The sequence below is a fragment of the Phacochoerus africanus genome, chromosome X, assembly GCF_016906955.1.
Source record: "Phacochoerus africanus isolate WHEZ1 chromosome X, ROS_Pafr_v1, whole genome shotgun sequence".
NCBI classification, from domain to species: domain Eukaryota; kingdom Metazoa; phylum Chordata; class Mammalia; order Artiodactyla; family Suidae; genus Phacochoerus; species Phacochoerus africanus.
The window spans coordinates 19,947,518-19,960,283 of NC_062560.1; the positions used below are offsets into that span (position 1 = coordinate 19,947,518).

Here is a 12,766-nt window from a genome sequence, read left to right on the forward strand (position 1 = left end):
AATTTAACATAAGCTTTTTTTTTTTCCCAGCTATATCTGCAGCATGTGTTCCCAGGTCAGGGAAGTTCCCGTGCCACAGCAGTGATAATGCTGGATGTTTAACCTGCTGCACTACAAGGGAACTCCTAATTTATTCATTTTTTATTGTCAGTAGCTTTATTGATGAATAACTGACGTATCAAAAATTGCACATTTAAAAAGTGTACAGTACAGTGTGTCACCATGTGTATACACCTGTGAAACCGTCACCACAGTTAAGATACTGAACGGATCCGTCACCCCCTAAGTTTCCTCATGCTCATTTGTAATCCCTCCATCCTGCCTCCTCTCCCAGCATTCCATTCTCAGGCAAAAACAGATCAAAAACAGATCTGTGGATTAGTTTAAGTTTTCTAGAATTTTATATAAATAGTACTATACATTTATATACTCTTTCTTTTCTGGCTTCTTTCACTCAGCGTAATTTTATTTAGATTCTTCTGTGTTGTAGCACAGTGAATAGTTTATTCCTTTTCAGTGCTGAGTAGAATACCACTGTATGGATATACTACCATTTATTTATTCTTTTACTTCTCAAAGACGATTGGTTTGTTTCCTCTTTAGGTTATTATAAATAAAAAGCTTCCATGAACATTTGTGTGTAAGTCTCTGTACAGACATACATTTTATTTCTCTGGGGTAAAAGCCTAGGAATGGGAATGACTTAAGTCATACTTGATATGACTGTATGTTTTTAAGATTTTAAGAAAGTGCCAGATTGTTTCCAAGTACTTATTACCATTTTTCGTAGGGAACTCCTAATTTAGCATAAGCTTTAAAAGCAGAGATTTGGTTGTCAGATGGACTTGGTTTTAGACTTTGTCTTACTATTTATTAAGCTGTGGGGCCCAGGGCATGATCTCTAAATCTCAATTTTCTTATCTGTAAAATCAAGATAATGACCTGTAATTCATAAGATTGTCCTACAGATAGAATGAGAAAATGTTTGTGAGGTCCTTAAAACAGTACTTGGCACACAGCACAAAAAATAAATGGAAAGTATTACTGTTAATCAGCATTAGCTCTTCCATTTAGGAATAACAGAAAACTATTGCCAGCTTAGCATTTTCTAAAAGAAATTAGGACAGAGTAAATGAGAACAAGCCCACAAGAAAATTGACCTTCCTTTTTCTATTTTATTTGGTTTTCTTGGGAATCCTTGTGAAAAGAAATTATACGCTGTTTGTTGTAGAGCAAGGATGACGTTAAAGAACATAAGGAAGAGAGTTCTCAAGTCAGCATGTATTGTGTTGGTTTTGGTGACATCTGAAAACTGCAGTGTTTCTCCTTTCATTCGTTTGAATGCAGCTTCAGATTGAATGCCAACCAGGTAGCCTACACTGTGTTCAATTCATCAGCATAAACTTACATGGAATTTGTTCCTTGGTGGTTTTAAATTATTTTTTCATGTACCTTTTGGAGAGTATAATTTTGCTAGCTACTGCTCTGTGTTATCCTTTCTTCACTTTAATAACCGTATGTTTCTGTCTAGTTCCATTTACCTCTTTCCTTTTGCAAGCATTGAGGTTATTGTTGAAGTATATATTTTTTTAATCTTGAAATAATCCGATGTGGTCAAAACAGATTGGACTTCAGAGTCCTCTGGGACTAGATTTAATCCTTGCTTTACCAGTCAGTTACTGTGTACACTTTGAAAGTTACATAATCTGACAAATGGATAAATGGTGACATTATTCACCTTTAGTTCCTCTCACCATATATCCTTTAGTTCTTTGATGTCCAAAATTGGTTCAAAAGTAGTCCCTCTGACCCAACATGATACCTGCTTATCAACTCTCCATCCTTACCAATTCCATACACTTCCCTAAAGGAATATTCTATATTCATGACCTCTCCTTCCTCACTCCTCAATTCCATGCTCTGTCTGGTTTCTGTTTTTACTATTATGATACTCTTAAGGTCGCTGGTAATCTCCTAATGGTCAAATTCAGAGTGGGCTTTGAATTCTTGCCATCTGACCCAGAGTTTTCTTTTACCACAGTCGTATACTGCTAGTCTTGCACCTTTTTTTTTTTTTTTTCCTGTTTGCTTCTACCCTTTTCTCATTTTTCTTCATTCCTCTCTGGCTGCACTTCCTGTTTTCGTTGCAGGTTTGCCTCCACCAAGCCTGTATATTTTCAAGTTTTGGGGGATTTTTTTGGCCACGCTTGTGGCATGTGTAAGTTCCCAAGCCAGGGATTGAACCGTCACCACAGCAGTGACCAGAGCCACTGAAGTGACAATATCAGATCCTTCATACACTGTGCCACAAGGGAACTCCCTAGAGTTTCTTAATGTTTAGTTCTAAATCTTCTTTTCACTCTATTCATTTTTCCCGAGTCAATTTTCTACCTATATACCACTGACTTGCAAATGTTTATCTCCAAAGTAGACCTTTATTTGTGACTGACTACTCAGCATTGCTGCCTGGCTGTCTCAAAGGAACTGTAATCCCAACATGTCTGGAAGAGAGCCAGCTACCCTAATCTGCATCTCTTTTGGTGTTTCCATTGTCTCTGAATGATGTCACCATTTATCCACTTCTGTAATCCAGAAATGTAGGCATGCTCTTCTCATGGCCTGCTCTTCCTCACACATCCAGTCTAGCACTAAATGTCCTGCACATTTTATCCTCTTTCCAATTTCTCTTCTTTTCCTTACCTACCATCATCCTAGGACAAATTACTAGCATTTCATACTGGGATTACTTCACATGTCACAACCTGCCTGCCTCTTGGCAGCCTACAATTCATTTAACATACTGTAGCTGAAATAATGTTCACGAAACACAAAACACTTTTAATGTTGCCTATTTCGAACTCTTATGTACCTTCTCATTGCTCTTAGAGTCATGGTCAGGATCATGAATATGGCATACAAGACCCTGCATTGTCTTGTTCTGGCCCAGCTCTTCAGTGCCATGCTCCTCCTTTCTTTTCCTCATCTCTGCATTTTAGCCGCACTAAACTCTTCCAGTTTTTAAACAATATACCATGTTACTTTTGTAGCACAAGGTCTTTGCACATGTTCTTTTGCTTGCACCATCCCCTCACTTCCTCCCCTTTGCCTAGTAAACACTTTTTAACCTTATAGATCATAGCACAGTCATTGGTTCCACAAGGAAGCCTTTCCTGACTTCTACCTCAGCCTAGGGTAAGTCTGCATTTTTGTATTTCATAGTACAGTATGTATTTTTCCCTTCCTAACACTTATCACGGCTTCTATTTACACATCTCTTTTGGCAATTAAGTGATTATCGGTTGTCTTCAGTGTTATACTATAGCCATCATCGAGTCAACTCCATGACAGTTTTTGTTCAGTGTTGATTCCTAGTGCATAGCATGTAGTGATCACCTCAGTAAATACTGATTAAGTGAAGGAATGACTGAATATCTATCAGGTGCACACTATACTCAGTTCTGTATAGAGGAGTTGGTGATGCTACCCTTTAGGCCCTGTAATCTATTGAGAGAATAAGACGCTTATATAAAGATTATAAAAGATGGCATGGGTAATAAATACCATTAAGTGTAAAATCAAAGATATTAAGAGAAAAAAGATCCATCTGATTCAGTGATCAAGACCTAACAGGATTTCAGCAACTAAATATGTAGAAGAAGATATTCTGAGTGACTGGAATCACATTAAGGAAGCATTTGGGATGTCCAGTTTGGCTGCAATGTGGGATTTATGAAAGTGTGAGAGAGAATGTTAGAAAGATAGGTTGGGCCTGAATTTAGAGGTCCTCCAATACCAGAATAAAAGATGAAAGGCTTTGATGTCCTTAAGCTTCCGTAAAAAAAAGAACAGGAAATGTTTACCTGTAAAGTTATAAAATGAAAGACGTTACTAATCCTTAGGTTTGCAACTGATTCATTATGCTGGGTCTCCCTGTGATTCATATTAAAGTTGTTTTTCTTTAATAAACCATTCTTAGTAAGTACTATGAAGATGTGAAGAGAGAGAAACAGTTTCAGTTTTAGCTAAAACTGTCTCTAAAACTGACTATTGATTTGGGGGAGAAAGTGTGATCCTTGAAAAATTTGGTATATGAATTCTTAAATGTGTAAACTTTAAGCTCCATGATAATAATAGCCAGCAGTCTTTGTTTATTGAAAATGTCTTTAAAATCACTTTAAACTTTCTTTTAAATATTAAGATATTGAATTCCCATCGTGGCTCAGTGGAAACGAATCCGACTAGTAGCCATGAGGATGCGAGTTCGATCCCTGGCCTTGCATAGTGGGTCAGAAATCCGGCGTTGCCATAAGCTGTGGTATAGGTTGCAAATGAGCTGTGGTATAGGTCACAGATGTGGGTCAGATCTGGCGTTGCTGTGACTGTGGCATAGGCCAGCAGCTGTAGCTCCGATTTGACCTCTAGCCTGGGAACTTCCATATGCCATGGGGGTGGCCCTAAAAAGCAAAAATAAATAAATAAATTAATTAATTAATTAAATTAAAATTAAAATATGGAAGTGCAGAATAATTTATAATATTTAGAGTTTATGTCATTTTTACTTAAGGGGTATTTAAAAGTTTATTCGTAGGCTGTCCTGAAAATCACTTTGAGAAAAACTGCTTGTCCAGCTGATTTACCATGTTTCACATCAGAACCTTTAACACTTACAAAATTGTGAAACCATTTAAACACTGTTATTTTGTGTAATGTGCCATTGCATTCTAAGGTTGTTATCTCAAATTACTATATATCAATATATATCAATAATTTAAAATTAGATAGCATAAAATTACATGTAAACTATTAATTTTAATTTTTTAAATTAGTAGAGTAAAATTGACTTTTAGGGCATTATAGTTGTATGAGTTTTAATACATGTATAGATACATGTTATCAACACTGCAAATGGGGCACAAAACAGTTTCATGTCCTAAGAAAATTCCCTCCTGGTGCTTTGTAGTCATAGCCTCTTTGTATTCCCAGTGGTGGCAGTGTGATCAGAAATGAAAAGACAGAGCCTGAGCTATTTTGAATGAATAAATTATGTTTCTCACTAAGCGACAAGATAAGAGGTTAAATTGGGGAGTCATCAAAGATGGCTCTGAAACTGGAGAAATGGTAGAAATAGACATATGCTTAGGAGGAATGAGATTGGCAATGGAGCAGTTGAATCTAGTGCTATTGGTCATTGATCTTAAAAAAACCCAGGGTCACTGAAATGGGGAGACTGAAAACTAGATTAAAAGTAAGATCATCTATCTTGAATTATCATTCATGTATACGAATATGCAAAAAAAGCATATTGGACTGATGCATGTTTGTTTGATTTTCCCAACTTTATTTTGCAGAGGTGGGACATAGGTTCTCACAAAGCTTCATATTCTCCATCTTTGTTCTTCACAGTAAATAGTGAGTGCCAATAGAACTCTAAGTAATGAATTTACTTTTTTTTTTTTTGGTGTAAATATCAGAGTGTATGATAAGAGCACATGTATTGTGTGTAAAATAATGTAGAAAGAAAATTTCCTGAATTTGAGATAGAGCCCTCCTCTAACATTGATTTTAAGTGCGTTTTTAAGATTATGAACGTAAAATTTAGTAATTTGTATATTCTAGTTACACATTGTAGTGAACTTATATATTTATTTTACTTCATCTTTTGTAATATTGTCGACATACTAGAAACATATGTCCCTAGGATATCTCTCAAATATCGACATCATTTTGTAAATGTTTCATTATTTTTGGAACCTCTTTCTGGAGCCATGATTATGTTCATTCCTTTCCCTGCTGCAGATGGCAGAAAATCAGTGTAATTTACTGAAAAAGTCAGAGACATGTTGTAGTAATCATTTTCAAGCCTTCCTTTTGATTTTTTTTAAGGTGTGGTCTTTCACAAAAGAGTGCATAGTTTGTTTAATATTTCAGTTAACCAAAGTGCATGATTTTCTTCAAGATATTAAATATGCGTGGTTTAAAGTATGGATCAGCATTTATTTTCTGTATCTTTTCATAAGAACAATAGGTAGTAATTACTAAGTGGAGGTTATAAATATTATTTATAACTATTTAGAACATTAACAAGAAAGGGTAAAATTTGAAGGAACCTAAGAAAAGAATTCATGTAACATTAAAGCTTAAAATCTTAGGAAAATGGGGTGGATAATAATATTTTAAAAGTCTGTACATTCTCCAAGGCCGTATATCTGGCCACTTTTGGTGGAGCATGATAATGTATTTGTAACTGGGTCACCATGCTGTGCAGTAGAAAATCGACAGACCACTGTAAACCAGCCATAATGGGAAAAAAATCATTATACAAACGAAAAAAAATAAAAAAATAAAAGTCTATATCAAATATTTTTGATATTTTCATTTTATTTATTTAACAAATGTTACAGTGTTGAAGACTAGTCATATAATCACTAAAGAATTTCTCATTCTTGAAAATGAGTTAGCTCTGCTTTAATAAAATAGTGTATGAGTGAGCGAAGTTTAAATTATTACATGTCTGCTGGGTAGATCCCCAACCTAAATGAGGTTCAGGCTTTAGCCCAATTTTTTAATGTATTCATTTTTGTGATTTTTGTAAATAACTCTCTGAACCATATTTTCTCCATGCAAATTTGAGATGTTTCTTCTGACTTTTCAGTTAAAACAGCAACTCTTAAAATACTACAAAGATATAGATTACTTATAATTCAGCTGAGGAAAAAATACATTAAAAAGCACTGTATGGGGAGTTCCTGTCATGGCGCAGCAGAAACGAATCCAACTAGGAACTATGAGGTTGTGAGTTCAATCCCTGGCCTTGCTCAGTGGGTTAAGGATCTGGCGTTGCTGTGGCTGTGATATAGGCCGGCAGCTATAGCTCTGATTAGACCCCTAGCCTGGGAACCTCCATATGCTGCCAGTGTGGACAAAAGACAAAAAGACAAAAAACAAACAAACAAAAAAACACAAACACCACTGAATGGTTCACAAATAACATATATTGACATAAGTGGCATTATTATGATTTTATCATAATATTCTAGATATATATTTACTGTATATTTTACATTTTAAATATAGGAACCAAGATACTTTCTATATATTATGGGCTAGTATACCTTGATAATTAAATTAGGCAGCAATTAATGAGGTACAGGATAAGCCTCTCTTCCTTATTTCTACCCTGCAAATTAGTGTGTGACTTGGTCTGTAGCTATAATGATGCTGGCATTGGTGCTTTAGGAAATCCTTTATCATTCCTTTGCATAGAAGAATTGTAAGAAAAATGAGCTCAAAATAATAAGACTCTATCATATTATTCTGCAGTGTATCAAGATGTGGGTGCCTCAAAATGCTGTAATACCAAATGTTCTTTTTCCCCTCTAATTTTATTTATTTATTAGCCGTGCCCACAGTATGCAGAAGTTCCAGGGCTAGGGATTGAACATGAGCTGCAGCAGTGACACTGGATCCTTAATCCTCTGGGCCAAAAAGGGAACTCCTCCCCACTCTAATTTTAGATTTAGCTCTTATTTGAAATGTTCCTTTTTTTTCCTCTGACCAGGTTATATAACACAAAATTACATGTAACCCCTAATTTATTCAGTTTACACTTACTGAGCATCACTCTGTGTCATCACTGTGTTAAGCCCTGCATTTTCCAAATTCAGAAAACACAGTGCCCAACTTCAAGGAATTTCCAGGCACACAAACATGGGAACAAAGAATTATAATGTGGGTATTGTTGTAATGGAGATCTGTAGATTTGCAGGTTGCAAAGTGTGGAAGGAGTCTGAAATGAGTCTGAAAGGTAAGGACCAGGTCAGGAGGGGCCTTGAACACTATGCAAACAAATTCAGATTTTGTTCTGTCATATATATGAGGAAACATTGAAATTTTCAGAGATAGAGAACGACTTCAGAATTTTTACGTTGAGGAAGATGGGAGGGGATAACGACGAGCAGCAGGAAAACCATAAAACTTTTAGCACACATGAGAGATATTTGTGACCCGATTTAGGAAGATGGCAGTGGAGAATGAGAGGAAAGGATATAAGTAAAAGATATTTCAGAAGACCAGTTGTTCAGACGTGGAGATTGGTTAGGTGCGGAAATATAAGGAAGATGGATAAATCTACATGGCTCCCATGTATTGAGGTTTTATACTGGGATAGGTGGTGGTGCTATTCGTTGAGACCGTGAGTGAAGTAGAGAGACTTCTCTGGAGGGGAACATGAGGAGCTGGCTTATGGACATGTTGAACTGTGTAGATGTATAGGTCTAACATTCATGAGGGAGATCTGAAATGGAAGTATGAGGTTCTAGATGGCAGTTGCAGAATGAGATTATTCAGTTAGTATGTAAAGAATGAGGGGTAGGTGGGCAAGAAAGAAGTCCCTGGAATGGAGAGTAATAACATGTTAGGACAGTTGGAGAAGGTGTCCTGAAAGGTGACTGAGAACGAATAGACAAAAAGAACCGAGAAAGAGTGGTGTACATATACCAAATGGAGGGCGAAAGAAAGATAAAGTAGTATAGAGAGACTACAGGGTAACTCATGTTACTTTAAGAAAGTTTGAAAATATAGTAAGAAAATATGTGGCCTGGTACTAAACTATCCTATCAGGAACCATGTGGCTTTTAGGATTGATTCTTTTCTTCTTTGAGTGGCCACATAATCTCTGTTATGGGGCTTTGCTTCGTCTCTGCTTGTGCTACTTGCTTATAATCTCTGCCCTGTCATAATTTCATCTGAGTCGTAACCCGTTATGACCTTTCCTCTCCTTCCTTGGTATATAATCAAACCTTTTAGTTTTTGTGAATTGCCGTATTTTCTTGATATTCCTTTCTTACTTAAAAATCTGGAGAGAAGTAATCTTGTTAGTCTAGTTCATCATTTGTATCAGATCATTTCATAGGTGAATAAAGCCACTCAATCTATAGCCTGACTAACTATTTATGAACTGCCCCAAGTAATCATGAGAAACATACCCACTGTGGATCTCCTCTTTGTATCTTGGACCACTAACAAATGATAGTGAATTAAGGAGTGCATTTCAGGTGAAGAAATAAAGATGTAAGGGTTTTGTTCTGACTAGTGGGGAACAAAGGATCAAGGAAATAAAGGACGGGTTTTGTTTTGTTTTATTTATTTATTTATTTATTTATTTTTGGCCATGCTTGTGGCCTGCAGAAGTTCCCGGGCAAGAGAGTGACCATGAGCCACAGCAGCAATCCACACCACCACAGTGACAGCACTAGATCCTTAAACCCGCTGAGCCCACAGGGAATTCCATATTTTGTTTTTTATGGAAGAGGTTTGAATACAAAAGGCGTCAATAAAAATGAAATGGTTGACATAGAGCATTTAATTTTTTTAATTTTTGAAGTAGTGAAGTTAAGGTGGCAGAAGATTCCAGAGGAGAGGAAGATTGATTTGCCTTGTATAGAAAGATACCTTTCCCTCTGCAATAGAGTTAAAGAAGAAAGGAGGAGTGAGGTAAAGATAAGTTTGGAAGTAGGGGAACCTACATATTAGCACATTTTGTGAAGCAGGCAACAAAGAGAACTGCTGAAAAGAGATATAATATTTTCTAGTAATTGTTGAGGAAAATTCAAATAGGAACCTAAAAACTAGGGATACGAGGAAGTGAATTTTTATCCCCCAGTGCAGCCCATATATAGGTTGAGAAAAGGTGGATGATTAAACTAGTCCAGAGTTGAAATCGTCTTAACTTGTTAATTGGTAGGAGTTAATGCTTATTTTATTTTATTAAAAAATTTTTTCAAGCTGTTTCTTCATTCTTGTCTTCCATGTTTTCCTTTGTAGGTCTAGATGACTGTTTGCAGCAGTATATTAAGAACTTCGAAAGGGAGAAGATCAGTGGGGACCAGCTGCTGCGCATTACGCATCAAGAGCTAGAAGATCTGGGGGTCAGTCGCATCGGCCACCAGGAACTGATCTTGGAAGCAGTTGACCTGCTGTGTGCCCTGGTAAGGACATGATAAAATTGGTGGGAAGGGAAACTTTGCTTTTTATTCTTGTTTTTTTTTTCCTTTTAAATTTTTTTCCTTAAAATTTTGTTTCTTCTCCCTTTTCCCCCCTTTTTAAAAAAATAATTTAATGCAAGCAGAAAAAAAAATTCCCCTAATTCTTAATTGCATGTGGTAGTTTCTTCTTTCATTGAATTTGATGTTAAGTGCCAAATTACAAGTTAAAGAAGTTTATTAAATCAATTGGTGACACTTTCTTTAGCTACTTGAAAAACTAAGTTAGAGCTCATCAAGTGAGTGTTTACAGCAGTATTTGGGATATATGATTGCATACAATTGGTTATAAAGTTCATTCCCTTTTAAAAAATTTGATTTAGTATCACAAATGTTAAGTAATTTTATTTTTAAAAAATCATCCTAAAATAATTATTTAATGTTCTTTGTATATACATCAATGAAAATTGATATGGTACATTATACTTTTGTATGTTAAAAGAGCAGTGCCTAGTAAGACAAGAGAAATCAGTGTCAGCGTTATCCTGCAAGATTCCGATAGTACATTAGAAATTCTGAGAGGAACATAGATTTTTTTCCATGCTAAGTAAGATGACACTAACGTGATTGGGGCTAGAGCTACAGTGAGAAAGAACATGAGTTTTGTAATATAATCATCAGGTTGAAATTTGGCTCAGTCAGTTACTAACATTTATGGGCAAATAATTTCATTACAACCTTAGTTATTTTAGTTATTTTATTTAAAATGGAACTACCGGAGTTGCCATTGTGGCTCAGCAATTAATGAATCTGACTAGCATCCATGAGGATGCAGATTCGTTCCCTGACCTTGCTCAGTGGGTTAAGGATCCGGTGTTGCCGTAAGCTGTGTAGGTCACTGACACGGCTTGGATCCTGCGTTGCTGTGACTTTGGTGTAGGCTGGCAGCTACAGCTCTGATTCGACCCCTAGCCTGGGAACCTCCATATGCTACAGGTGCAGCCCTAAAAAGACAAAAGACAAAAAAAAATTGAACTACCTCTTGGTGGTGCTGTGAAAAGTAAAGAAGATAGTGTTTTAGTGCCTAATTCAGTGCCTGGCATATAGTAGGCATTCAATAAGTAGTAACTGTTGTTAAGATGATAGTGATAAATGATAAATGTGTAGGTAATTAAATGTAATTTAAAAATCAATACACTCAGCACTGTGTATGTCAGATTAAGATCTACTTCCTGCCGTCTTGAAAAGCCTAGTGGGCGGAGAGTGACATACAAATAATCACAATATTAGAGTGTAATTACTAAAATAAAAGTATTGGCTAATTATTATAGGGCACAGAAGAAAAAAATAACTAGTTTTGACTAAGCTAAGTGAGTTCGTATTGCAAAAGGTGTGATCTTTAACAACCTAGTTGGGAATTAGCATGTATTTAAGAGATTGAGGAACAGAGGAAAGGGATTTCCAGGTAGATAAAACAACATATACACAGGCATACAGAAAAAGGAGTATGCCCGGTGTGCATGAAAAATGGTAAGCTATTCTCCCACCAAAAATAAGTGAGAAACAGTGGCATAAAATTAGCCTTTAAAAGGAAGAAGGCCAGATTGTAAAGGGCCTTAATATCCTGATAGGAGATTTTTACTTCTTAGTGTGGACACTGGAGAACCATGCAAGAATGGTCAGATGGTGATGGTAGTGGAAATGGTGGAATGGAGTAGACATAGACCGAAGACAGGAGGAACATTAGGACATTTTTAAGATAATCCACTTAGGCTCTGAGTAGGGCTTGAACTAAGAATATGCACTAGGAATAGAGAAGATCGATGAATATGAGAAGTGAGTGAGATAAAGGAAGTTGAGAAAGATTCCATCTTTTTGGCTACCGAGACAGAGTAGAAGATTTTGCAATAATGAAGATAAGTAATAGCAGCAAGAATAGATTTAGGTGGAACTATAAACTGGGTTTTGGATTTGTTGAATTCGAGGCCTCTCTGGGTTATCCAGAAAGAGATACTAATCAAACAATTGAATTTATGAATTTGAAGCTGAGAAGTGGCTAAAGACATAGATTTGGGAGTCTCAAGGGTATAGGGATTAATCCATAGATAGCAAGATAATCCAGGGAGGGCCTATAGAATATAAAGAATGAAGGACACAAATTGACACTCCAGCTAGGAAGGAAGAAGAGCAGGCTGTGGAGGAGACCTAAGGAGTGGTCAGAGAAGCATGGAGACAACTATGAAAGAGCTGTCACAAGAGTGACAGGAACTGTTATTTTCATTAAGGTACATTGGTCATGTCAGCAGATTTCACTAAAAGCCAATAGGATAAACAAGGGAAAAAGAGCTGATTGAAAATAGTTTTATAAAGAAGGGTAGAATCTCAAACTAGACTGGTTGAATAGTACCTATTTCACCCTTACCTTAATTGTCCTTTCCTCAGAGACATTCCCTGATCACTCCTCCCTGCTCCCCCAGCTCCAGCCTGGTCTAAAATTGGCCCTCTACTGTTCCTCTATTTTTAAACCCTCATCTTGTTTTATAAGTATGTATTTATATGTGTATTTTTCAGTTTATTGTCTGTTTCTTCTGCTGGAGTACAAGATATATGGGAAAAGTGACACTGCTTATGGAACACCTAGTATGTAGTGCAAATGCCCGGCAATAGTGGATGCTGAATAAATATTGTTGGAAAGTGGTGATGAAAGAGACTTGACATATTTTTCAGACGATAATCTTGGCATCTTCTTGTTTCCTTATTCCTGCGATAAGAGAAATTAAATCAGA

General features: G+C 36.3%; 1 protein-coding gene across 8 annotated transcripts in view; it reads left to right on the forward strand.

Moving 5' to 3' along the window:
- CNKSR2 (connector enhancer of kinase suppressor of Ras 2) overlaps positions 1 to 12,766 on the forward strand; it is a 278,229-nt gene that overhangs the window by 44,856 nt on the left and 220,607 nt on the right. For all 8 annotated transcript variants that reach the window (XM_047764937.1, XM_047764938.1, XM_047764939.1 and 5 more), the window contains exon 2: positions 9,823 to 9,986. In XM_047764937.1, the coding sequence (XP_047620893.1) occupies positions 9,823 to 9,986 (164 nt within the window). The remainder of the gene's footprint in view (positions 1 to 9,822; positions 9,987 to 12,766) is intronic.